At 43.3% G+C, this 27,857-nt stretch overlaps 1 protein-coding gene across 1 annotated transcript in view; it reads left to right on the top strand.

The window, feature by feature from the left end:
• LOC109314781 (multidrug resistance-associated protein 1) overlaps positions 1-27,857 on the top strand; it is an 81,708-nt gene that overhangs the window by 32,525 nt on the left and 21,326 nt on the right. The window contains exons 7-20 of the mRNA XM_019542114.1: positions 1,849-1,910; positions 2,826-2,957; positions 4,979-5,206; positions 7,384-7,561; positions 8,234-8,395; positions 10,257-10,349; positions 12,258-12,461; positions 15,703-15,849; positions 16,317-16,404; positions 20,700-20,769; positions 22,776-22,902; positions 23,890-24,066; positions 25,258-25,425; positions 25,906-26,083. Coding sequence (XP_019397659.1) covers positions 1,849-1,910; positions 2,826-2,957; positions 4,979-5,206; positions 7,384-7,561; positions 8,234-8,395; positions 10,257-10,349; positions 12,258-12,461; positions 15,703-15,849; positions 16,317-16,404; positions 20,700-20,769; positions 22,776-22,902; positions 23,890-24,066; positions 25,258-25,425; positions 25,906-26,083 — 2,014 coding nt within the window. The remainder of the gene's footprint in view (positions 1-1,848; positions 1,911-2,825; positions 2,958-4,978; positions 5,207-7,383; positions 7,562-8,233; positions 8,396-10,256; positions 10,350-12,257; positions 12,462-15,702; positions 15,850-16,316; positions 16,405-20,699; positions 20,770-22,775; positions 22,903-23,889; positions 24,067-25,257; positions 25,426-25,905; positions 26,084-27,857) is intronic.

Here is a 27,857-nt window from a genome sequence, read left to right as displayed (position 1 = left end):
TTTTCTCTCAAATCTAATCCCACATTAGACTGAGGGAGTATTCTCTGTACTTCCTCACACTAGAAATTCTCTGTGGTGGGAATTTTAATGGTGTAATTGGCACCAGGGCTAAGGAGAGATTGGGCCATTACTTTTGCCTTTTACATTTTTTCCTCTGTCCAGGAAGGCAGTTTTGTAGTTTGCAAGAAGTGCTATTGTTGATCTGGAAAGGGGTAGTACTTTGGAAATGTTGGATTATTTTGCCCTTCCCCTCCCAAAGCTGGCTATTTGTTGAACGTATATATATTTTCTATTCATCTCTGCTTTTTAATAGTTTCAGCTTTTCTTCTTGACTTGAGTACTGTGACATTTTCCTAAAGGTCGGGTGCTGAATCATTGGAAGGGGGAGGGAAGTGCAGATCTGCTTCATGTTACTTGGACATATACTTAGAATGCTGCTTACTGGAAAAGTTAAGTGAAGCCAATTTGAGCTGAAAAGTATTAATACCACAAAAAATCAGCTCTTGTAGTTTTTTGCTTCATCTCTATAATAGTGACAGATTGCGTTGTAGGTGAAAGTACTTGAGCTGTTCCAGTAAATTCAATACCCTATATTTTGGACATTATCTATATGTAACAGAAAAGTGGCAGATGGTATGTTTTTGAGATATTGACTGTGTAGGGGGTAGGAACAAAATGACAGAGGGAGGAGGTGTAATCCCTTCTGGAATTTGCACTGAATTCCTATCCTGCTCCTTATGAATTGTTCCAAATTGCATTAGTTGAGCAACTCTTATAACTTTAATACAGCCACAGAGTTTTAAATTACTTGGCTCACACTACCACTGTATTTTGAGTGATAGGATTTCTGGTTCATTTTTTCTTTGGTGCTTTTTATGTTTAATCGGAGTGGAACAGAGGAAGTGCCAATATAAATCCAGTTGTGGTGCTTTTCCTGCGGGAACTTGCTGTTCACAAGTTTTCTTTATTAGTAGTTGACTTTGGCCAACTAAATTTCATTCCATCAGTCTTGGGGTATTTGTAAAGAAGCAGTGTTCTACCCTGTTTCTCATTTAAGCAGCCAGCTGCCCGTTTTGCTTTTTACTCCAGTGGACAAAACTGGATGCGGGTACATATATAAGATCTGATGACAACTACCTTTACCTATCTGACAGCAGTTATTGAGGTCAGTTCACATCCTAATGCTACCACTACATCTGGTACTGGCTGATGCCGTTGTGTACAGTCAGTAGAGAAACCAAAAATTGAATGAGTGTCAAGACTATTGGGTATTGTGGCACTCAGTGGGTGTTACTGGGATGCTGGGTTACCATTTTTAAGACCTTCATTTTGACAACTAGTCCAAGCACTGAAAGTGTCTGGATCTGTGTGTTTTCCCCATCTATTAGCTAAATTTTCCCAACTTTAGAGAGAACCTCTCTCCTGCCTGCTTAATTGTGGCACTTAGCTGCCTTGATTCATTCACTTCAGATTTTGCCTATTGTTCTGTTCCACTGTATCTTCTAATTATTGAGTAAGCATCGTGTCTTGTGCTAGTTACTTAGGAATAAGATATAAGGTTGTTGTGCCTTTTCTAGAGCAGTATGTCTTATGAAATGTACATCTTCTGGACAGTGTGTGAGTATATCTTACGTAGGTATCTGTTAATACAGTGCTATTGGGCCATTATGATAAAACACTGGCAGTCTTGAAAATGCCTGTGAAGATTAACTTTTATTCTAAACAGTCTTGTTAAATCACAAAAAAAAGGTACTGAAGATTTGCTTTAATATAAAGTAATTTTCATAAGGATTGTTGTTCGCTGTTCTATTTACAGGGTCTGATACCTTATTCTCTCCTTTCCTTTAGAATCCCTGCCCAGAATCGAATGCTTCTTTCCTCTCCAAAATCACATTCTGGTGGATCACAGGGTAAGAACAAGGTGGTGTTGTACATTGCAGTGTTGGGGTGGGGGGGGTAGAAAAAGGCATTTTTTTTAGTTTTAGTTTCATGAGATACTGCTAATGTTTTGCTAATTTGGTGACAGCTTTGTGTTTTGTTCATTGTAGACACTTATCCACTAATCAGCTTCATGGTTTAATTGCTTTAATTTATTTTGAATCGACTGATATTGTATACTTAATATCCTAGCAAGCATGTTAATGAAATTGTATACTCTTAATATGTTTGAGAAATTGAAGGGATGTAAACAAGCTTGTAGTATTTTGTTTTGAGTCCTGGAAATTTTTTTAATCATTCAAAGCCAATACCTTGAATGCCATCTTAACACAGATGTCCAGAAAAAAAATTATGCCTCTTTGTCTTGTAGTTGGTTAGTTCTTGCAAGATGAGTGTTGAATGGGAAAGGTCCATGGAATATATACACGTGTAAAGTAATATTAGTGATGCAACAGTTGGTATGCCTTATGAATTATTCCTTGTCAAAATATCTCCGTGGTTTTGCATAAAGGTGGCACCTTTTTACCCAAGGCGTACAGCCGAACCTAATCCAATATTATAATTAAGTTTAAGAACGTAAGTGTTATTTACTCATCTGATTTCCAAATGGGATAATTTCTTTCTGCTTCACTAAATTGTTTGTAGAGTTTCAGGTAAAGCTTGATTCCTTAAAGAGAAGCACCTATTTCCTGTTGACTTAAATACAAGTTGGGTGCCTAAATATCTTGTGGGGATCAGGACCTAGATTACTATTTGTTTGTCGGTTATTACATTTCAGCATCTAGTTTCAGAGCTGGCTCCATTTTGGTTTTGACATATATGTTTCCCTTCATTGTAATCTGTGCATAATGTTAGCTCTATAGCAGTTGATGATTTTTCTGTTGCAGGTTGATGATTCAGGGATATCGACAACCACTGGAAGCTAAAGATTTATGGTCATTAAACAAAGAGGACACATCTGAAGAGATAGTGCCAGGTTTGGCTAGGAACTGGGCAAAAGAATGTGTAAAGAGAAAGAAGTAAGTTTATGCTAGGTAGTGTTAATTCAAAGTGGTAACTGAAATGTGGATTGAATTGGTCAAGAGCCATTTTATTAGGGAAGACCTTAAAATTGCATATCCAGGAAAACAAATGCGAAAAGGAAAAATCTTTTATGTAAAAGAAAGAAAAATTATTGAAAAGGAAATGGCTTGTGATTCTTGCAGGTAGGAATTAAAGTAAAATAGATTCCCTGTACTTTGTGATGGTGGTGCTTTGATTGGTTTATCAGCTAAATTCCTCTTGTACGTAACTGTGTTTAATTGTACACATTTCAGAAATCCTTGACAAACAAATGATTGTCAAAGATGTAGTGAACTCTACCTGCCTGTCATTTCTCTTATTAATTTCCTATTAGCATCCTAGAAATTTTCTTGAAGAGGTATTGAAAAGGTCTGAGTAAAGAGTTGAGATTTGTCTCTAGACATACTGAGAATGGTAGAGTGTGTTTGTGTGTAGAGGTATTTTTTTAAAACTCTTCTGTAAACATTGGTAGCAAATGATCCAAAACAAGATGCCATAATACTCATTGTGTATCAAAATTTTCTCATGCTTCCATCATCCTGGCATTCTGAAGTGCTTACTCACTGAAGAAAAAACGGTTTTATGCTATTTTTCAAATTGTATACACAAGCATAGTTTTGTACAACACCTGTTGTGATATACTGCAGAAAATGGTATGCTTTGGCATAAACCAGATGTGTAGAACTGAATGCAGTTTTGATCAACTCTGAAGGCTGGCTTGGCCTAGTTTTAATTTTTAGACTGTAAACTGGGGTGAGCCCTTTTTTTGCTCACAGCAGCTCACAAAAACTCCTTAAGTGGCTCTGCCTCAGGACCTGGCACCATACTGTCACTGCCTAGAAATCCTGGCCCCGGGTTCTCCATGAAGACCAGCTCAGGCTCCCAGAGGTAGCACATGCTTGTCTGGGCAGATGGGACGGGGCTGCAGGCAGGAAGGCTAAGGCCAGGATTGTAGGGTGGTGACAGCATGGGGCTGGGCCCCAGGGCAGAACTGTAATTCACTCCCAGCATGTGGAATCAGCTCTTGTGGCAGGGACATGTGAAGTAGATCATGGCTTGGCCGTGGCCCAGCTCCAGCCCTGCCTGCCTGTCTGTCCCATTCCCAGATGCCATTCCTTGCCTGCCTGCAGCCCCATCCCATCCACCGAGCCGCATGCTCCCTGTCCGCATGGGTCTCATGCCATTCTCCATGGAGGCCCTACCTGTCTGCTGCATTCAGCGTCCCTGGCAGTGGGTACAAGGCCCATGGGCCAGGGTGCTTGGGCAGCAGGGCTGGGTCCAGTGGTGGCAGCAACATTGGCAGTGGCAGCTGGAAGGAGTTGGCGCCGCAGGGCTGCCAGGAAGCATAGTCTGGCCGCCATGTTGCCCTAGCTTTGCTGTGTGTCTGGGGGTGGTGGGACCAGCCACATGTGCCACAGCTTAGGCTGCCCCCCACGCCTGGGATGGGCAGAGCTGAGGGACCCCTTCGTAGACTGGATAAAATTCCTTGGCAGGCAGGTATTTTGCCCACCCTTACTGTAAACTCTTAAGAGAACAAATCTACCTCTGCACAGCACCAAATAATATAAATAATGAATTTGTTTTTTATTTGGTATCTGTGTAATTCATAAATTTATTGGCACAACTTTTGGATAATTGAATTGTACTTCAAAAGTCTGTATTCATCTTGAGATGAGTTGAATATTCCCCATAGCTCTAAAATACTCTAGCTAAGGTATGGATTACAATTGGATTACTCAGTTTAGTAAAACATCAAGTCCAAAAGAAGGTTCAGCATTACCATCTGGTTCGGGGCCGCTTGCAGCTACTGAATAAAAAACGATGGCAAGTGTCACAGCGGCGACTTGCAGGCCTTGTAAATGTCTGCGTCTGCTCCTTACCACCTCTCCACCTTACAAACTATAGATCTTTATTCATTCTTAACGCTGATCTTTGGTAGACTAGTCACTTTTTGTTAAAAGTTTACCTTTTGTTGCAGGCAGCCAGTGAAGCTTGTGTACTCACCCAAAAAACCATCAAAATCAAGTGGCTCAAGTCATGATGTGACTGAAGAGGCTGAAGCTTTGATTATTAAAACTGCTCAAAAGAAATCTGAGGCCTCTCTGTTTAAGGTGTTATATAAAACTTTTGGACCATATTTCCTCATGAGCTTCCTGTTTAAAGCTTTGCATGATCTTCTGATGTTTTCAGGTCCGGAAATCCTAAAGTAAGACTTCCCTCTGACACTTTCTGTATTATTATTATTTTTTTTAAATATTTACATAGAATAAGTTGACTATTTGATTCATTGGCACCTCCCCAAGTTACTTCTCCTCTTCCTGGGACGGCTAACAAAATATTCCCCTCTACCTCAATATTTGCATACGAATGATCTTGGTATACTGGGTTTCAATTTGATATCTAGCATTATGTTTCTTTTCTTATGGAACCTTTCTGACATGAGGAAGTTCAGACGGCAGAACTTCAGATTCAGCAGGGAATTCGCTTTTATTTAAAGTTGATATATAATTGTCTGTGGTATAACACAAAGCCGAAGGTCATTTTTAGAGTAAGCCAAAAGCCTAAAGTCACCCTTAAAAATTAGATGACACAATGGAGGGTTGATAAACAAAGACTCTTTGTGAGGAAAAAGAATATTAATTAGGATCACACAAACCTGCGAGTTAGCTAAGTTCACAGGCAGTGTATCTTACTGATTCTCAGCCCTTCTGTTTCCATTTTCTTGAAATGGACATCTATAGTACAGTACTGTAAAAAGTAAGTTCAAGATGACATGGAGTAAAATGAAACTTTGGAAAAAACCTGATTCACTTCCTTGATCGTAGCCCAGGGGCAGGCAGTTATTTTGAGTGGAGGGCCACTTACCCAGTTTTGGCAGGCTGTTGAGGGTAGCCCCACCCCTTGATAGGTGTCCTGCCCCCTGGTCACCGTCTTGGGACCACTGTCCTAGGGGCAGCACTGGTGGGGCCCAGAGTGGGGCACAGGCTGGCAAGGGTCTGTGGAGCCAGGCTGGGCTGCACCAGCAGGGAGAGGGGAGCTGGCTCGGCTCCATAGAGCCCCGCCGGCTGGGACCCCACACTCCTGCCACCCTGCTCTGGGCCCTGCTGGCACTGGCCCTGGGGACACCGGTGTTCCCACTGGCTCCCCGCCTGCTCACACCCAGTGCCCCCCAGCCCTGAGGGCAGCGCACAGCCCCGACCCCCTGCTTGCCAGCAGGGAAGAAGCTGGTGCTGAGCATGGCTGGCGCCCCGTGCTGCAGGTGTTTGCAGCCCGTGTTGGGGCTGTCTGGAGCAGGCACAGGCAGCCTTATGCAGCCTGCAGGTAGCTGCAGTGCAGGGCACTGGCCATCGGGTGGGTGAGGTGTCACTTTTGCCCATGCTCAGCACCAGCTTCTAACCCGCCCCACTGCCAGCCTGGTGGTAGGGCTGGGTTACAAGCTGGTGCTGAGCGCGGGGAGAGGGAGGGGAGAAAGCAGCTCCTCTCTGCCCCATGCCCGGTGCTGCAGCCACTCGCAGCCTGCCTGGGGCTGCCTGTGCCTGCTCCAGAGAGTCCCGCGCAGGCTGCGAGTGCCTGCAACATGGGGCACCAGCCATGGGGTGGATGAGGGTCTGCTTTTTCTCTGCACAGGGAAGGAGCCCAGGGAAAAGCTAAGTGTTGGGGGGGAAGCGGCCCCTCCCACACCCGGTACCCCATGCTGCAGGCGCTTGCAGCCCCCATGGGCTTGTCCAGAGCAGCCACAGGCAGCCCCATGTGGGTTGCAAGCGGCTGCAGCGCTGGGGCACTGGGTGTGGGGGGAGGGGCCTTTCCCATACATCCAGCCAAGTGTGCCTCCCTACCCTTTGACTGGGGTCCCCCCCTCCCCTTCCCATGCTGGGGCAGCCAGAAACCCTGGCTGGGGGGCGGGGCCCCACTGTTTTTGGAGCCTGCCAGGCTTCCCCCGGGTCTTACTGCCCTTGGTTCCTGTCGTTTGTGACAGGAACCAAGGGCAGAGAAATGTTGATTTTCTGCAATTTTTTTTTTTTTTTTAGGGGCCCCGCGGTCCAGATAGAATGGCTTCTCGGGCTGTATTTTGCCCACCCCTGTCATAGCCCATCACTCCTTTGATCATAGCATGTCTGAAATACTAAATGAATTTTAGTATTTCGGACATGAAGAGGTGCCTGGTGGTGTGAGAACTTTCCTGGGTTTCCTGTCAAGGTCTATGGAAGAATTCTGCTGTGGCTGAGGCCACAAGCAAACATAGTCCTGAGTGTTGGTTTTGTTTTGAAAGCTTTTGGTTCTTTGTCTTGCAGTTGCATACAGTTGATATGTTTGGAATAATTTGTGGTCTCTGCCTTGAAACTGCTTATGCACTATTCATTTAGCCAAATTTTCTCTCCACAGATTGCTGATTAACTTTGTGAATGATAAAGATGCTCCAAATTGGCAAGGTTATTTGTACACAGGGATCCTATTTATATGTGCCTGTCTCCAGACTCTGATCCTCCACCAGTATTTCCATATATGCTTTGTTACTGGAATGAGGCTCAAAACAGCAGTCATTGGTGTTATCTATCGAAAGGTATGCAATTTTTTTAAAGTGTATTGATGCTACCATGTTGATGACTTCTCTGAAAACTGTGTGTGTAATAAAAATTGGACGATCATCACTAACTAGAGTAATATGTCATGTTGGGACACTGTCTGCAGAGGTAACTAAAAGTGCAAAAGGCATCTAAAATTTGTAAATAAGAGAGTGTACTAGATTAGGAAGTTGCCCTGAGTGATGTCTCACTGTATTTGAACTAAACAATTTTCCTGGGTAGAAATGGGATGGACCCAGATATTGTGGAGAGGGCTTTTTTAGTCACAACAGGCAGCAGCCTGTGTCCCCCCAGCCAGAATGGGCTGGAACTGTTTAGAAATGCTTTCAGTCAGTGTTGAATAAGGTGAGGCAGGAAAGCATGTGACAAAAGAGCACTTGGTTCCTTATACTAAAGAACCAAAAAACCTCTGAACTGAAACTTGCTGGTGTTTTAACCCTTTGTTTATTGTACCCCAGCTGCTTACCTACAACTAGAGTACCTTTAAGACCACAGAATAAATGAAATAATGAATGTGGTAGCGCTGCTTATGAGAAGATCAAGTTCTAGGATTTTTAACATTTTTGGTTCAGTCTGGAATAAATATAAACTTTGAAACTCTTTTTTTTCCCCCTGTTGCATTCATTGACTTCCTCTTTATCTACTTCTAGGCATTGGTTATCACGAATTCTGCCAGGAAGACCTCCACTGTTGGAGAGATTGTAAATCTAATGTCTGTGGATGCTCAGAGGTTCATGGATTTGGCCACCTATATAAACATGATTTGGTCTGCACCTCTGCAAGTTACCTTAGCACTGTATTTATTGTGGCAGGTAAGTGTCACGCATGCACAAACCGCAAAAATCATAGGTTTTTGGCATCCTGCCTTGCACCAACAAACAAGGCAGTGCCATTGTTCAAACTGCGGCATGTGGAATAGGAGTGGAGTGGTTGAGAAACTGCTGCCTTGAGAGATTCACAGCAAGGCACTGCCACTGATGAATGAGGTGGCAGAAGCTCAGATTCACTCCAGATACCATGCTGGAGCAAAGGGATTTCTTTGCCTGCTCAGAAGTGAATGCCTTTTCAATGATCCTGCTTCTACTTGACGATCCTGGGGACACCCTTGCATGTGCCATATGAGTTTGGTCTTCCTTTGCTCCAAAGCATACAGTTTACACCTGAATTCACTTAATCTGCTTATCGCTTGGAGAACTGTTGAGATGAAGCATCCTTGCCTTTTGCTCAGCCTCCTGGCAGCCATATTTTAAACAGTACACTGCTCTTTTTGGTCCAGATGCTTATTGGAATAACAACTTCAGTTTCACTTTTCAGTTTAAAGTAAGGACTGAGAATTATTCTCTTTAGAGTGTTGCTAGCAGATTGTGCTACTCCACACCTTGAGTATTGTGTCCAGTTTTGAGTATTGTGTCCAGTGGGACCACCCACTACAGAACAGATGTGACCAATTTGGAGAGTTCAGCGCAGGGCAAAAAGAATGGTTTTGGGGATGGGGCAGGTGCGTTCTGAGAAGAGGCTGTGAAGAAGAGAAGACTGAGAGGGGATTTCATAGCAGTCTTCAGCTACCTGAAGGGTGGTAACAAAGAGGGTCTCTGCCACTGCTGGGCCTGGCCTCACGGCATGGGCACCTTGGCCCATCTGCCCTGCACTCATCGCTGGGGATGCTGAATGGCATGGGCACGGGGGTCTCCAGGGAGGCTGATCCAGGACCCTGGCTGGCAGGTTGCTCTCAGCTGGGTAGATGATATTGGGCTGTGGGTGGATAGGGAGCAGCGTCTGGGAGTATGATGGGCAGGGCTGAGGTCAGGGTGGGGTACATGGGGTGGTGGCAGTGGAGCTGGGGCTGTAGTCCACTCCCTGCATATCCTTGCCTACAGAACTGGCACTCACTGTAGGGATGTGCAGGAAGTGGATCCTGGCTCTGCCCTGGGCCCTGGCCTAGTGTTGTTACTGCCCTTCAACCCCAGCCCTGCCTGCCTGTCCTGCTCCTGGATGCTGCTTCTTGCCTGCCTGTGGACCCTTCCCAACCATCCAGCCAAGTGTGCCTGGTTCGCGGGTGTCTCGGACTGGTCTCTGTAAAGACCTTGCCCGCTGCCCACTGGTTCTGTTCAGTGCCCTTGGTAGTGAGTGCAGGGTGGACAAGCCCAGGGCTGGATAAGATAAGTTACCCCCTGCCCTGCTGTGCATTTGTCATGTACAGGGCATCTTTCCTGCATCTTTTACAGGTTTTGCTTGAAATGCAAATTCAGTGTTTTGTTGTCTTTAGTTGCTAGTTCAGCTGAAATGTATATTCAGTTTCCTTGCCTTCTTTTGGTATGCTGGCTTAGCCTTTTTCTATGGCTTTCTTAGTTTGGAGATGCACATATAATGAGTGCATTGGGTCTCTGCCAATAATTTTAACTGTCAATTTTTTTTTTTTTAGGGTTGAGGTTTTTATCATGCTTATGACATGGGTCTAGTATTGGGTATTGCAAGCTTATGCCTAATGGGTTGCCAGCCATTAGCGGAGATTGATTTATTTTGGTAGCAGTCTTGTCACTACAACCCAGTCTTGTCCCAGCTACTGTCTTGCATTTGCTGTCCAAGCTTTAACAGCCAGGAAAATTGTATGACTAATTTTTTAAACTAGTATTTGACTGTAAAGTTGTAATTAAACTATTTTTTCCCCTTTAGAATTTAGGTCCTTCTGTGTTAGCAGGTGTGGCAGTCATGGTCCTTTTGGTGCCATTAAATGCCGTGATGGCAATGAAGACAAAAACGTATCAGGTAACATATTAAATACCTTTTGTTTGCTTTAAGAAATGTTACTACCCTGTGACCTTTTTAGTTTTCATGCTTGCTGTATTTGCAATACAAGGTGGTTTTCAGAAGAAGCACATGCTGCCTGAAAATTATCTTTTAGATTGGTGACTAGCATGCCTAATGGACTTCCCAAAAAAATACGAACGGGCATTTTACAATCTTGATTTCTAGGATGGAAACATTACCTATAAAACAACATCACATATAAAATGCAATGTTTCAACAGTAGCATAAAATAGAAAGTTATGCAGCTTAGTAAGATGCCTACTAAGATGAAATGCAAGTCGTACCACTTCTGACTTGCTGTCTGAGAACTGACGTCAGAGCACTTACTATTTTTGTGTGAAATATTTGTTTCTAGCATGGTACTCCTAGTAACAATTTTTTTCCTTGGTCACAGTTTGGGTCGTAAGTTTTGTTTTATTTTTTCTCCATAGATGTCTTCCATTTTTACTCTTCATAGTTCCTTTATTTCTAAAGATACACATATAAATCCAGAATGTAATTCCTTTATTGATTTTAAACACACTTTTATGAAGGAAAAAAAAATTACACATGATAAATTTTAGTATCTGGAGTCTGATACAGATGCATGTGTCACTGATTGGTGACACTATTATTAGCTGCTAAGTGAGAATTGTAAAATTATCTTGATTTAATTGTATATGCTGATTTTAAAAAAGTATACACTATTTAATACAACCTTTGGATCAAATGTAGAAGTTGCAGAGTAAATTAACTGAATGGACCTTCTGGTTGTTGAAGCTAGATTGCTTTTGAAATCCAAGCTAGATTATTTAGAGCTACATAAAGGGTCTCAACACAACCCTGCAATCTGCTCTGTAGCCTTACCTTTCGGTCTTGTGCTCTCACTATTTAATGGCCTTTTTTCCACGCTTTGTACTGCATCTCAATGATCCTCTTCAAAGGCTTCTTTTATAACTGGAGTAGTTTTGAGAAGATAGGAAGTGAACATAGAATCATAGGGCAAAAGGGCTGAGAGAGAGCTCAAGAGTGATCATCTAGTCAAATTCTTTGCTCGAGGGAGAATTACTCCTGTCTAAACCATTCCAGGTGAATGTAACCATTTCATGATATACTGGGGAGGAGAATGCCCCCAGAAGTCAAATGTCTTCTGCTGAAATTTGAAGGTTTATCACCTTGGTTCTCCATTAGCTCATACCGGGCGCATCCACACCGTAATCACAGGTACTACCTTAATGGACTGTAATCAGCACTACTGTGCATTAGCTACGGTGCACACTTTTTTGGTGACACTAATGCTCAGTAAGCAGCCCAGTTTTTGCATATTTGGCATGGGTTTTTCCCACTGTGCTAATGTGTGCTAGAATTAGTATACTGTGCTTGAAACGTCTCATGTAGATGTGCTCATTTAGTAGTAGCATAAGCAGAACAATGTTGCATTGTGTAGGGTGGCATATGGTAAGGTACAAACTAGCAGTCAAGTTCAGTTACAGTGGTGTTACTTTTTAAAAAAAAATTGCTTTTGGTGTATAACTTTTTGTAGCTGAGAAGAAATTGAGTAGCAGAACTGATAATCAGGTCCTCTGCTAATGGCATGTAGGTTTCTGAATTATTTATGTTTTTGTTTTAATATTCTGATAATTTATTTGTACCTTAGCTTTTCCCCCTGCCAATCTAAAACATTCCTTAATTGGCTGAAATGTCTATCTACTTCTACAATTCTCTGTTAAGGACTTGTTAAGCATTTAAAAAAAATATTATGTGCATTCGTAAATACATCACTTTCTTTGCCCTGATGAGAATTAGGTATGTATTACTGTTGAGAATTAATAATGTTTTTAATTCAAATAATTTATCAATGACCTTAATTTTTGTCATGTTTTTCAGGTAGCCCAAATGAAGAACAAGGATAACCGAATCAAACTGATGAATGAAATTCTCAATGGGATCAAGGTGCTGAAACTTTATGCTTGGGAATTAGCCTTCAAAGAGAAAGTACTGGGGATCAGACAGGAAGAACTGAAAGTACTTAAAAAGTCTGCTTACCTAGGAGCAGTGGGTACATTCACTTGGGTGTGCGCTCCTTTTCTGGTAGGTAAAACAAACGTGAAGCCTTTTTTTGTGGTGCATTTAGAAATCTAATGGAACAGGGGAATGAAGTCTTGCTTTTTTTGCTAGTTGCATTACTACTGGTCTTTCACTCCTAGCAGTAAATTGGTCCTCTAAGCAGAACTTCATGTGCGGTCAGGGACAGATCCAAAAGGGATGCAATGGCATGGCCATACCCTCCCCTTTCTAACCACTTGGCAGGAGCGGCAGCTGGGGAGTTTAAGTCCCTGAAGAAGGTACAGATCCCACCCTCTTCCCTTCATGCTTAGTGGTACACACCTTCTCCTCTCATTTTCCTGTCCCCACCTGCTGTTGCTGCTATCTCTGTGGTTCTGAGCATGAGAGAAACTCCTGTCCTACTCCATTGTGGCTGTGCAGGGTCTGGGCTTAGCTTGGGGCATTGACAGCAGGTGGCCAGGTTCCCCTTCCTGGCCTGGTCCCCACACTGGGTGTTTCCCTGCTAGCCTAGGAGTAGGCATGGGGAAGAACTTGCCTGCCTGCTTGTGGCCACTGCCATTGTCCTGGGCTGAGCCTGGCTCCCATGCAGCCTACTTAGAGTGGGACTGGAGTTCTCCTCACTCTCAGGACTATGGCAGATGTTGGGGGAGCAGGGAGGGAAAGGGGGTGGACTTCTTACCTGCTTTGAGGACTTCAGAAAGTCCCTGATAACTGCACCGTCTGCCTGCCCCATTGAGAGGGAGAGTAGGCTGGGAGCAGGGGATGCAGCCACCCCTGCAGCACTGGTTGCTGCTCCTGCTCCCTCTTTTTGCAAAATCCTTTTCTGTCCACAGCAACATGAACGTTGTAATTTCTCAGTGTCTTTTTGAAAGGAGGATCTTGATACCTTTTGGTTTTCCAGAATGACATTGCTTATAGTAGAATATTTCCCTGTAACACTTCTACTTTTTGTCTGTGTCCTTTCTGGAGAAAACACCTTAGAATTAGTTGTACAACAGATTCACGAGTAAGAGGCCTCAACAAAAAGGAACCTCGTGCACGTCCGTTTAGAACACGTATCAATTCACTTCACAAATACCCCTGACCACACCTTGGATAGGGAAAGATAATTCTGTAATTTGGGATCATTTAAAATTCTACCTCCCATAAATCTACTTCCTTTTCATGTCTAAAGGGGGAAAAAAAAAAAAAAAGAGAAACTGACTTGTTCATTCTTGGCTTAAATTTTAAATTTAAAGAAAAAAGAGAAGAACGAATTGTATTAAAATTGCTTGTGGCTGTATTGGAACAAAAGTTGCTCTTGCCTGTAGAAGCAAATAAAACCATGACTACATTAGGATAAAATATGTACTGTTCTTGTTGAAGGTGTTTAAATGTTCTTTCCACTCACGGATTCCTTCCTTCCAACTGCTATTAGTGTTTACACTGTAGGTGTGATAAAAGGCAGAAGAAGTCGCAGCCTGGGTAGGAAATGTCAGAAGCATTCTTTAGCGACTGCTTGTCTAAAAGAAGGACATGGAAAAGAAAATCCACGTACCATTCCAGAGATGGGCTTTCCTTGTTTTAATTTTACGTAGGGCCCAAGCCTAACAGTTTCTACCCAGCTCTTAAACTTTGGTGTGTAGTGAATGCACAGCAGGCCTGTTCTTGCCGGTCGGGCAAAATTTCCACAGAAGCAGGACTGGTGCTTAAGTGCAAGTGTCCTAATACTTCCTCTTTACCTCACTTTTATCCACTGGGATACTTTTTTGTAAAGGACTATGTAGTAGGTGTTTGACTTGATTTTGTTTCCTTTTCAGCTACACTTTTTTTTTTCCCCCCTCCTTCTCTACCCTGTTGCTCTTGTGGCCAGAGATGTTTTATAACATTGTGTAATATCAGTGTCATAAAATTAATCATTGCCTTGTACCTTTGTGTGCGCCTGTACTTGCTGATAAGATTGAATCTTGGCTGAGCTACCAGTAAATGCTTGCACATTCCTTTAAAGTATTGTTTAGGCCTCTTTCGCTCTCTATGGGAGGGCTCCTCTCACTGTTGATCTGTCTGAGTACAGGACCATGTAAACACACTACTGTACTGTGCACAGTTGTCAGCAGCTGTAAGAGAAACAATATACTCTTTCACAGCAGTCCACTAGACTTACAAAAATACTACTAACTTCTTTCATGTGCAATGCTCAATTTTAAGAGTCTGTTAATTTGTTTTATTAGGCAGATTGTGAGTTAGTCTTTCCTACTAAATGCAGTTTATGCTTGCACTTTTACCTCAAACATCCCACTTGGTACTAAGCATTAATCTTTGGGACTAAAGTGTAATTTGGGCTTGCCTAAAATCGGGTACACTTCAGACCATCAAGCCAACTGTGTCTTGATATACGATTGTTATAACTTTATTATCCCACACTAACATAAGGAATATAGAAGAGGCTATTGGGGCAGGAGTGTCTGGAGCATGAATTGAGACATCTTACAGGCCATCTTAAGAGAAGCCACACCTGGAAAGGGAGAAATGTGTTAGTCTTCTGTGTGTTGTACTGTTTTCTTTGTTGATGTATTTTTCCTGAAATACAATGTGGTTACTGATGGTGCAGTCCAACGCAGGTTTTTTGTTCACTGTGAACAGGGACTTTTCTGAGCACTGTTTGGGCTGCTATAGAGATCTAGTTCATGAAATGGTTACTAGGGGTGTACAAAAGGGGCCATGTTGGATTTGGTCCAAATCAGGGACAGTGATTTGACTCAGTGGTGGATCACTGTCCCGATTTTTGATTCAGTTGAATCCAAAGATTCGATGTTGATTAGGAGAAACAGCGATTCGGCCATAGACACAGCTTTAAATGCTTTTTCTACATGCCTTGAGGTACCAGGTGGCTCGTGAAGGCTGACATGGTGGGGAAGATGGAGCCTCCCACTGGAGCACGGCGGGGAGGGGGGCCCCTGCGTGCTCGGTGCTGGATCTTGAAGTGGATCGGAAGTGCTTTTGGTCCACTTCTGGGTCCGCCACCGAGCGCACTGGGGATCCCCCCGCACGCCTGTGGGATGCTCCATCTGCCCTCAGCTGTTTCCAAGCCGTTTTAGCAGCTCTTTAATAAAGCATGTAGTTGGTCCTTGCGGGACTTGTTCTTACTGTTTTATTGGTCTTAAGAATTAATGCTTATTTGGCTTTCAGCGTATAAATATGGTTCTAGTTATTATACCATATGTTGTCATTGAATTGTGCGATGAAGGGTAGTAAAGAACCTGATTTTTGCCTCTTTGACTTTTAGGTTGCTTTATCCACGTTTGCTGTGTATGTAATGATAGATGAGAACAATGTTTTGGATGCTCAGAAGGCTTTTGTTTCCTTAGCATTATTCAACATCCTCCGGTTCCCACTGAATATTCTTCCAATGGTCATCAGCAGTGTAGTGCAGGTAAGGTCTTAATGTTAGTAATTAAGTGGTTTTGGTTATGTGAAAAGGCCTTTCTAAAGCCTTGGGATGTTTAAGCATTGCAGTTGTTTGGACATTCTAGATGTAAATCGCTGAAGTGCCCCCACCTTAGAAAGTTAAACTTACTGGGTTTTTTTATTTTTCTCCATGTGTTGGGCACGCTAATAGTTTTGGTCTTGTACAGTCACAAACCCTTGCAAAACAAATGTACATCTATCCTGTGCTGGTGATGGGAAGGTGTCGTGCCATCTTGTAATGCTAGGAACAGATACTACTAATACACTTTCTTTAACATCTGTTAAAAAATCAGTGTTGTACATGTGTGAGAGGAGAGAGAAAAAGAGGGGTGTGTATGGGGGTGTGTATGTGTGTGTGTATGTATGTATGTGTGTGTGTGTGTGTATGTATATGTGTGTGTATGTATATATAACATGATTTCTCATGTCTAGGCCAGCGTTTCCTTAAAGCGCCTGCGGGTATTTCTTTCCCATGAAGAGTTGGATCCAGACAGCATAGTCAGAGGTTCCCTCAAAGATGGTAAGTCCCTATTTTGGTACAAGTTAAATTTGCTTCAGTACAGCAGCTTATAGCAGTTTCCAGGATTGTAAATTTAACAAGTTTTAGAGCTCAATTCAGATTGTGGGTAGGTTCTTCAGTACTTCTTGTTGCACTTAAAAAGGGCTTTTAAACCTAGTGCTCTGAGAATTGATGCAACACTCAGCTGATGAATAGCAGAAAGGCTTGTTTTAATAATTACCAACAAGTTCCAAAGCTAAATGACAGAAAAAGACTCTTTCCCAATATAAAATAAGCTATTAGTCATTATTATTGTAGCTGCACAGAGATCTTTACCCAATGCAGGCAGGAAGCGGTTCTTGTACAGGCGTGGATCCTTCACTTTTTGGCTGGGTGGTGCGGGATGGCTTCTTGATCTTCCCTGGACTGTGCACACCTTGCTGGCAGACTTGCTTAGTTTTTATACTGTTTAACTGTATAGCTTCAAAGCATTTTTCAGTGATAGTTGGCCAATTAAAGTCCAAACAAAACAGGGAGGGAAGGATTGTTTATCAGATCATAATTGTTAATTGCCTGGCTCCTGTTTTTGGTTCTGTCTGGGTCTGAAGACTTGTGTGTTCTGTGTTTTTTTTACAGCTCCTGCAATTATATGTTAATCATAGATGATTAGCCTTGAGTGGTCAGACAGGATGTTTAGGTACCCTGCCTTGGGGTATTTGATTATCAGTGGGGCACGTTTGTAGTAGCTTGTATGGGTGATGGTCTTTTTCCCAAACTCCAGACATGCATTAAATGGCTGAGACATTGTAACACCTCAGCCTGTTTGGAGAAATGTTAGCATGTCACGTACGGGATGCATGTGCACAATGCACCTTCTACAGGTTTCCTTTGAGATGCATATTTAGCCATTTGTTTTCTTTAGCTGCCAGGTCAATTGAAATGCATATGTAGTTACCTTGACTTCACTGGCTCAGCCTTTCCTTTGGCTCTTAGCTTGGAAATACACATGTGATGAGTGTGTCAGGACTCTGCCAGTACTTTTAACCATCACTTCTCAGGTGTGGTAGAAAGTTGAGGACTCTTGTTATGACTGTTATTATCTTATGGCATGGATCTTGTATTGGCTTTTCTTGTGGCAGTCATTACCACAATCCAGTCTTGCCCTAGCCCTTGTCTTGCATTTTTGTGCAAGAGATGCTGTCCAGGCTTTCTCAGTTTTTGTATGCAGCACATTTTGGATTCTCTGTAAGTAGGGACCTACCTAATTCACAGAGGCTGCCTTTATTTTTGCTGTCCCAGCACGGCATCTGGTGCCACTTCAAGCAGTGTGTCGTAGGGTCTCCCCATGCTTCTGGTTGAGGGGCCCCAGAATTTCCATCCCCTCCTGGGAGATTGATAGATGGAGAGGGACTTCAGGGCCTCTCAGCCAATCAGAGGTGTGGTGGGGGGACTCACTGCACTCTGCCAACCTCCCCACCACCATGCTTCAGGATGCCCGGGCTTCCTACCTCCCCAGCTTTTTTTCCCTCCTCCCCTCCCCTCTCTGTTTTCCAGTTTTCCCAGGGACCAGGCTTTTTCTTGAGGGACCTACCAAATTTGTGGTTTCCGCAAAAATCACCTAATCATGAATTTGATAGGTCTCTGTAAGATGTTCTTGTAACCTATGCAGGTTGATTTAGTTATTTTTATTCTCCATCCCTCCCAGTCAGTAGCGTATTTTTATTTAATGTCAGTAATAGATATTAAACAGCAAGTTTATTTTTAAAATAGCTTAAAAATAAAATTACGCACCTGCTGGAAACTTGTAGACCATTAAATAATTGTCATAGTAGTGAAAATTGGAAGATGGTGATGATAAAGCTTTCAGAAGGTATCTACATGTCAGTGCTCTGTCCCAAGGGAGGATGTCTTTCCAGCACTAAACTGACCAGCAGTCTTAGATTGGGGCAGGCAAAGTCTGGCCTCAGGCTGGATTGAGCCCACAGTGGACTCGGTTTCCCAGCAGCCCCTGCCCATGTCACTATGGCTGGTTTTTATGGAGCTGTGACAGTGCAGGGCTGGGGTTTCCCTGGAGGCTGGCCTCAGCAACACTGCTGGGATGCATGGTTGGATGGGGAGCTGCTCCAGGGTTGGGATCTTACATTGATGACGGTGTGGTCCAGAGCTGGGGCAGAGCTGTAATCTGTTGCCTGCATGCCTCAGGCAGGGTTGTGCTGAGACTAGGGGTGCACCAATACAGAATTTTGGGCTGATACAGATAGCCGATTTTTAGGAGGTATATCAGCTGATACTGACTGATCTGATTTCCGATACTCGGCTCTTCAGCTTGAAGAGATGCATTCAGCTTGTAAGTGTGGTGGGGGGGGAGGGCGCAGATCAAGGCCCTTGCAGTGAGGGAGGGAATGGGGTGGGGAGGGGCGCAGGACAAAGCCACAAGCGGCTTGTCCAGGGAGTGGGGGGGGGGCGTGTACCCACCGGATTTGTGACATGGTGTGGGCTACAGCTGCGGGCTGGGGCCAGGGTGGGCGCGGGATGGAGGCATAGCTCCTAGGCAGGGTGTGGGAAGGGAGGAGGAGCTGGCTCCTGCTGCTGTGCATGGCTCGTCCAGAAAGAGCCTCCCCCCCTGCCACCTCCCCGTCCCTTCCCGGACAAATGGTGGGAGCCACCAGGCTAGCACCAGAAGAGCTGCACGCAGTGATGGGAGCCGCATCTGTCCCACGCCTGCACCGGCCCTGGACCATGCTGTCACCCCTGCAGGATCCCAGCCCCGGAGCAACTCCCCGCCCAGTTGCGCACCCTGCCAGTACTGCTGGGGCTCGTCTCCATGGAAACCTGGGCACTGCGCTGTCATGGCACCACTGGTACTGGGGTCTCCATGGAAACTGGCCACAAGGACACAAGCAGGGGCTGCTGGGATGTGGAGTCTGGCTACCAGCCAGATCCACCATTTTCCCCACCCTGTCTTAAATGATTCTGCTGGCAGTTAGATATGTGGAGTGTCATTTGTGTACAGGACCTAGTACAACTATTAATGTTTAATAACGTACCTGAGCATTTGTCTCTCCTGCAGTGGTTTGTGGAAACTTAATGCCCGTGATGAGAAATTTTGCTGTTCTTGTAGCTAGTTTTAATCGCAGATGATTCCCTTCCTTTTTTTTTTTTTTTTTTAACTAGAAGATGATAAAATGTTTCTCTCTGTCATGCATTAAGAAAGGTTCTGCATTAACTACATTCACTTGGTTTTCCTATAACAAATTTCTTGCCATGACCTTTTATTTCATGCCTTGTTCCATCCACATGGCTTCTTTTTGGCCGGTAATTATTGATAAGCTTATCAGTCAAATATGTTCCATAGGTTTTAGATGAATTCTTTTACATGACTGGTATTAAACATTAATCTAAACCAGGGCCCCACTGCCCACAGGGGACTGCAGACCTCTCCATAGGCTAGGAAACGTGGTGGCAGGGGAGCAGTGGCCATTGATATGCCATGCACCTGCCAAAGTTTCTAAGCCCTGCATGATCAGGTCAGGACCGGGCCATGCCCTGTTCCCCCTGTACCACTGTGTTGGGGCTGGGCTTGCTCCCACTGCCCTTCCATGTGACTGGATTAGGCTCCAGTGTGTCTGCGCTGTGGCTTGGATCAGGATTATCAACAAAAAGGTTGAGCACCACTAATATAAACTAACAGTTAGTCATGGCAGCATGTCTTTATTTACTGTACTGTGACCACTGTATATGAAGGTATGTCTTTTTAAGTCTGGAAAATACATGTACAGTGTGGCATTTGGGGGGAACAGCCCCCATTTTCAACTTGTGATCAGAATTTCTTTCTTCACAAGTTAAATTCTTTTTTCTAAATGTCAGTTTTTGTTAACTTTTATAATGTGAAATTTTCAACTGAATGCTTCCTTTGAATCTTAAGTCAGAATGAAATCCAGCATTGTCTACTGGATTTTATTTGGGCCGTGCTGTGTTTAAAAACAGTAGAAAGTAGTAGTTAGACAAGCAAGCATATTAGTAACCTATTATATAGATACTGAATCTGGTCAGTTGCATATGAAGGTAATATTTTCTCTTGTTATGCTTGTGTTTTGTGGTAATCGGAGAACATCGGTCAAAGCAGAACAAGAATGTGTCAAGCAATTGGCTGCTGGAGTTCAGCTACTAAAATTAGCCTTGTACCTGCACATCTGTGCATGCTGTGATTTACTTGTCATGGCACAATCCAGTGTATATCATATAACTGGTTCGGGTGTCTTTTGTTTGTTTTAATTGGCTAGCATCTAAACATGTCTTTTTTCATTATTTACTAGCTGATGGAAGCATAATTGTAAAGAATGCATCATTTAGTTGGTCCAGAAATGATCCTCCATCACTGAACAGGTAAGTCATGGACAATATTTGCTCTAAATTGGGATGGGAAAAATATGGCCTGGCAGGCACTTTCATCTGGCCCACAGTGCCCACCAAGTAATTGTACCCTGCCTAGCCCTTCCACCCATGAGGGTGGGAATGAGGCATCCACTATGCACACTCCTGCCAGCATACACTATTGTGCCTCACTCCCACCCTTGTGGGTGGAAGGGCCTGGCCCTGCCAGCCAACAGCTTCCAGGTAGGGCTGCTTCTGTTACTGCTGCAGCCGCTGGGGGACCTGCTCAGTCTCCCCGGCATCCTGCTTGCCCACACCCCCATCCTCACCCCACAAACATCCTCCCTTCCCTCCCCCCCACACCCTCTCAACATACCCTATCACTCCTCACACACAGCCACACTCCCTCCCACACCCCTCATTCCACCATACACACCCAACCCACCCTCCACATCCCTCCCTAACATAATAAACAAGACTAAGACTTTATTTTTGAGTTATTACATGATCACCTCTATATACACTATGCTATTGGTTCCCAACCTCAGGGCGCAACCCAAATTAGGGATGCAGGACATCCTTAGTAGGGTCATGAAGGGCCCACATGCAGACTTGTGTGCGGCCCGGGAGAGGTGGGTGGGCGGGTGGGGCAGGGCCACCATGCACAAAGGGAGCAAAGGTGGCTCCCCCACCCCTGTCCCCAGGCTGCCAACACACCCTATTCCCAGCAGGCCCTGTGCGCTGTGTCAGGAGGTCCTGTTGGTGGTCAATTTAGGGTTGCAGCAAAAAAAAAGTTGGGAACCACTGCACTATGCAAACACAAACCATGACGCATTCATAGATTCATTGATTGTTAGGGTCTAGAAGAGGACTTGCAGATCATCAGGTCCAGCCTGCCTGCTCTAGGCAGGAAGACAACTGAGGTCAAGTGACCCCAGCAGGGTGATTGTCCAAAATATTTTTTTGTAATAAAATTAAAATATGTTATAGTAGGTCTTTGACTTTCAGTGTAAGATTTTTTTTCTGGTTCTAAGTTGCCTTCTACCAGTCCATAGGAGTATTTCCAGGGGGCAAGGGGAGGGACTTGTGGTAGTAAAGATCAGGGGTTAGGGGTGGTTTGCGTCATGAGCAGGTCCAAGAAGGTGATCCTTCCCCTCTATGTGACATTGGTCAGATTTGCAGTTGAAGTACTGCATCCAGTTCTGGTTGCCGCACTTTAGGAGAGATGTGGCCAGCATCGAGAGGGTCCAGAGGAGGGTCGCTTGCATGATCCGGGGACAGTGGGGCAGGCCCTACGAGGAGAGGCTACAGGACATGAACCTGTTCAGCCTTCACACGAGAAGGCTGAGGGGGGACTGGTGGCTGTCTATAAACTTACTAGGGGGGGACCAGCAGGGAATGGGAGAAACCCTGTTCCCCTGAGCACCTCCCGAGTAACAAGGAATAACGGCCATAAGTTGTTTGAGAGTAGATTCAGACTAGACATCTGAAGGCACTACTTCACAGTCAGGGCAGCTAGGATCTGGAGCCAACTTCCAAGGAAAGTGGTGCTGGCTCCTACCTTGGGGGCTCTTTAAGAGGAGGCTTGATAATTACCTAGCTGGGGTCATATGAGCCCAGTATTCACCCGTGCCCAGGGCAGGGGTTGGATTTGATGATCTACCCTTCCAACCCTACATCTGTGAATCTGCTTCTCCCTGCCCCCTCTCAATGTTCTGTGCTCCTTTGTTAAACTTAAATGATTTAAGTGTGCTGGGACAAGGGTGCAGTCTGTAAAATGTACACACCTGTTAATGAGGGAAAGCTGTTGAGGACATGAGGAAAAGTAGAGACCGCTGATGGGTGGAACTCTATTTTTGATGGGTGGAACTCTGTGCAAGTGAAGCAAAGGACTTTCTGCATATTAAACTTTACACTTCCAGATTAATATCATTGTTACTTGCTGTAGTTTAGTAGTTAGTGTAAACATCCATTATAACTAGTGACAGTCTTGCTGAACTATGTGCCATCTATTTCAGCATTGATTTCACCATACCCGACGGCTCCCTGGTTGCTGTTGTTGGCCAGGTCGGCTGTGGAAAATCTTCTTTGCTATCTGCACTGCTAGGAGAGATGGAAAAAATAGAAGGTTATGTGGCTGTCAAGGTATGCCATATCTGGATAATGGTTCAGCTGTATGTGGCTGGTACTTAAAGAAATGCAGCATCTTCAGTAGTACAAAGAGAAAAACAAGCTCTCAAATGGAAAAAAAAATTGGGGCAAAGGTTATAATTTTAGAAAGCAACTTCAAAAAAAAAAAAAAAGTGGCTTTTCACTGCTGAGTGACTTGGACTTTTATATCAGGAAGTTAATTTAGGAGCTTTTCTCTAATTTTTCTCTGATTTCCCCCCACCCCTTAGTTATAAACTTAATATTAACTAATCAAAACAATCCAGCTTTTTCTGTTAATGATATGTGAATGAAAAATCACTTCCCTCCTAAATGAATAGGGTTTCTGTAATGATGATTTACCAACTCTTGTTCATTCAGTATTTTGAAAAAGATCCTAATTATAACAAGAGTCAAATTACTAGTGTGCAAGAAACTGCTTTTTACTGTTCTTATTTTTCCTTGAAGTGTGATGAGAACTGTTTTCCCCTTAATATTTTATAGAGACCTTTCAGCAGTGACAGATGCATTTCTGTATTCTTGCAGTCAAGATTAGATTAACGTGGTATGCAAAACATAAATCATAAAATTATATGCGACGTAAAAAACAACAGAGTTGGAATGTTTGTTGGGACTCGGTAGTCATACAGAGCATGTATGTTTTGCATGGGCACTTCAATAAGGTGTATATTTTAAAATCTTTCCTCCCAGAATGTCTTCGTAACATTCCTGACTTTTATCAGCCCAAAAAGACTCCGAAGTCGAGCCTTTTTAGTTGTGATTTATGGGAAACATCTTTGATCAGGAAAGCAGTTAATTTGCACAAATTCTCAGATTGTCTTTCCCAAATCTGTACAATGCACATAATGCCTGTCACAAAGGTGCTGAGTATGGATTTATTGCATGGTGCTTTGAGTACGAGCATGAGATAGTGTTTATTTAAATTTTGAAGTAGTTGATAGTTGATTTCTGTTTCTCTTACAGGGCTCAATAGCCTATGTTCCTCAACAAGCCTGGATACAGAATGCAACTCTGAAGGGCAACATTATCTTTGGCAGGGAGACAAAGGAAAGCCACTATAAACGTGTGGTTGAGGCTTGTGCACTTCTCCCTGACATAGAGATCCTTCCTACAGGAGACAGAACAGAAATAGGAGAAAAGGTATTCAGGTGCTCCACTGTATTCAGGGAGATGCAGTCACTGTAGTTAAGGTTGCATAATTCCATTTTGACCTCATTTACTGTAGTGCATTATTTAGGATTTTGGGGGGCAGAAAATCTAGGCAAGGTTTCTACCTCAAAATGAGCTTTGGCAACTTTGAGCAAAACCAGTTGTCCTTGCAGAGCAGCAGGAAAAGAAACAGCTATCATTGTGATGTGCCTGTTGCACAGTTCAGTTTAAACTGGGTTTGATTTTTGGAGCACTGATTCTTGGCTACACTTGCAAGTTGATTGATGTACCAACACCTGTTTTTTTTCATCCGGATTGAGGCTGTGACCAGTTTGTAAGGTCTGATAAGTTGTGGATTTGCGAAGGCAGTCAACTTAGTACTGAGTTGGGCAGACAACTGCTAGCACCTGCTTCACTAATCCGCAGAAGCCTCCAAAATCCCCACCAGTCTACCACTTGGGTTCCCATCCAAATCCAGTCCTCCCTCATTTAAAGGACTGGCAATGACAACTCTGTGAAAGCAAGTGGTTTAGCAATGGCAAGAAAATGGTAGTTAGCAGTGTTAGTCTGAGGTCAAGTAGAAGGCAGGGTAGATATGCACCTTAGAGTAACCAAATATGTCTTTGGGTGTGTCTACATAAGCCCAAGCTTTTGTGAGTTGAAGCTCGCATCATAGAATGCTGTGAAATGAGTTAGTCATCTGCCATACCTACACCTTTAAAAGCAGTCAAGGAATGGCCTCTGCAGGCTTTGAGATGCTCAGCAGAGGTGTATGCGGTAGTTGCACCCTACCAGTGCTGCCATCTGGAAAAGCAGCATGAGGTTCACATTTCTGGTGTATTCTAGACCATGTAGTTCCAGTTTACAGCATGTATATAAGCTCTTGCTAATTTTGCAAGCCAACAGGACCAGACTGCCAGACCACAGGAAAGGAGGGGGTTTTCACTGGAGTTCTGTACTTGGTATAACTCCTTTGCATAGCTTAACTACAAAATCAGGCTGATTAACTTCTGTGATATGAAAAATAAGAATTTCAGTGTACCATTTGTAATTTGCATGCAATGGCTCCTGTAGAGTCTCAGTTTTTCTCTTTTCACAAACTATAACAGATGAAATGTACTTCAAGTTGATATTTGACTGTGAAAACTCTAGTGCTGAATTTTTCTCTTCATTCCACTCCAGGGGGTGAATCTATCTGGAGGACAGAAGCAGAGAGTCAGCCTTGCTCGGGCTGTTTACTGTAATGCAGATGTATATTTATTTGATGATCCTTTGTCTGCTGTTGATGCCCATGTTGGGAAACACATTTTTGAAAACGTTATTGGACCAAAGGGAATCCTGAAAAACAAAGTATGTACTGATGGCATTTGTCTGTGAAATGATGCTGCCTGTGATCTGAGCTTGGCTCCAAGAACTAGAAACACTTCTGGGCTCTGACTGCAATTTATTTCTTGGCCCTGGTCCAATTTGCACATGTGTGGAAACTCTGGACTTAAAGTACTTTCATTTTACAAACAGATAACATTATCTTGCAGTGGACTTGTGAGGACTTGATATTTATAAAGTTCTTTAAGCTCCTCTGATGAAAGATAACACTTTGCACAGAAACCATTTTATGTTTTAAAGCTTCCAGAGCCATAGATTGTTCATCAAATGGATACAATGAACAATTAAAGGGTGAGAACACTTATCTAAAAAGAAATACTATATATGTGTTCATTATGCACACATAATTGAAATCTGATTCATACCAACGAGAACAAGTATTTATTTATTTGTTGTTTAGAGATGTTTATACTTGAAAATATTGTTTTTCTTTTTTACATCTAGACTCGGGTATTAGTAACCCATGGGGTCAATTATCTGCCCCAGATGGATACAATTATAGTGATGGTTGATGGTGAAATATCTGAAATGGGCTCTTACCAGGAGCTGCTGAAGCAGGATGGGGCCTTTGCGGAGTTTCTTCGCACATATGCTAGTGCCGAACAGAATGTGGAGAATGCAGGTAAGCTTAGCAAGCAACTCAGAGCTAATTTCATAAAATACAGGTTTTGTGTTAACATGTTCCCTTGGCACCTTTTCTTTCCTGTTGTAGGCCAGTGGGTTCAGTCAGTACTGATGAAACCAGATTGGCTGGCAGAACTCAACCAGAAATCCAGGAAAATAAAACACAGGCTTTACCTAATAATTCAGCATAACAATAAATTCTTTTGTCCTGTAGAATAATCCTCCTCTGGAAGCCTTCTCTTTTTTTTTTAAGGTCCTTTAACATAGCTCTTGAGGTCAGGCAGCCTCAGCATGTATTTGTAGGCTTTCTTTCATCTCTGATTTCTTGGAATCTATCAGAAAAATGGTGCCTTAAACTGGAGGGCAAAAAGGGTCTTGGTTTTTCTTCCAGTCCTTGTTCTTTTAGTATAGCTGCAGAGCTGCCTCTGGCACACAGGCAAGGTGCAATACTACATCATGAAATAACAACTTACGTCCAATCTGTTTTTTTAAATGGTCTGCTCAAATCACTTTGGCACTTTTCCCTGCACTAATGCTCAGGTATGAGACGTTTTGTTGGATTAGCTGGAATTAAGTTGCTGATTTTATTCTATCTATTTGTGCTTAAAGGGTTTTGTGTGGGGTTTTTTTTTTTTTTTGGTTTGTAGGCTGCAGGTTTTGTTGGCCAAGGAATAGACTGCTACTGACTAACATCTGTTGGTGAGAGGATTACAGGGCTGGAACTCCCCATCCTGCCAGTTGTTTCATCCCAAGTGCAGGAGCTTGCACTTGTCTTTACTGAATTATATTCAGTATAGCGTTGGATCATTTCTGCAGTTCATCAAAGTCTTTCTGAATTCTGTTCCTACACTCAGCTTGGCATTTAAGTGTGCATTTAATCCCATCTTCAAAATCATTAATGATGATGCTAAACTGTACTGGACCCAGGATAGATCCCTGGGAAACCCCATTTGATACCTCTTTCTAGTTGGACTTTGATCCATTGGTAATTGCTTTTTGAGCATGATGGTTCAGCCATTTTACAGTATTTTCATTTTGACTCTATTTCATTTACTAACTAATAAAAATGTGAGGCCAAGAGTCTTGCTGAAATTGAGGAATATCACATCCACCACTTTTCCCTTCTCTTTCTCCTCCCCCCACCCAATATCCACAGTATCCATCACCTTGTCATAGAAGTCAGCTGGGTTGGTTGGAGGTACAGACCAATACTGTATGGGTTAGTCTCCAAAATAGCCATTGTATTGGCAGATTCCATTAGGAAGCTTGCATTTTCATAAAGTTTTTTTGATTTTTGGATCATATTAAAAAAATCAGTCAGACTACTTGCCTTGACCAAGCCAGCATCTTCAAGGCTTTTCCTTGTGTATTCCTCTGTGTTGAACTGGTACTTCCCTGATGTAATAACAGTATTCGTAAAGAGAGAATGCTAACTAGTCATGATATTGGTGGGCTATGAAAAAAAACAAGTCTGGTGAGGTAAGGTAATCCCTTTTTGGACTAGTGTGTATAGTTTGGTGAGATGGGAGACAAGCTTTTGGTCTTACCTCCCATCACGAATCTTGCTTCTGACACTATGTCATTGGAAATCTGTATGGAGCTTAAGAAGACCGTGGTGTTCCTTGCCTCATAATGGGCCAGACTGGGTTGTTTTCAAGGGATCAAGGAATGCTGGTTGACATATTTTTAGGACTAAGCTACTGGTAATCCAGCTGGTCTGGGGTAAGTAGTCATCTGACTCTTGTCTAGAATCCATCTTTGTCTTTTTCTCC

This window comes from Crocodylus porosus, unplaced genomic scaffold, assembly GCF_001723895.1.
Source record: "Crocodylus porosus isolate Cpor-Errol unplaced genomic scaffold, CroPor_comp1, whole genome shotgun sequence".
Taxonomy (NCBI): Eukaryota; Metazoa; Chordata; order Crocodylia; family Crocodylidae; genus Crocodylus; species Crocodylus porosus.
Note: the sequence above shows the minus strand (reverse complement) of the source record. Positions and strands in the feature narration are given on the sequence as shown.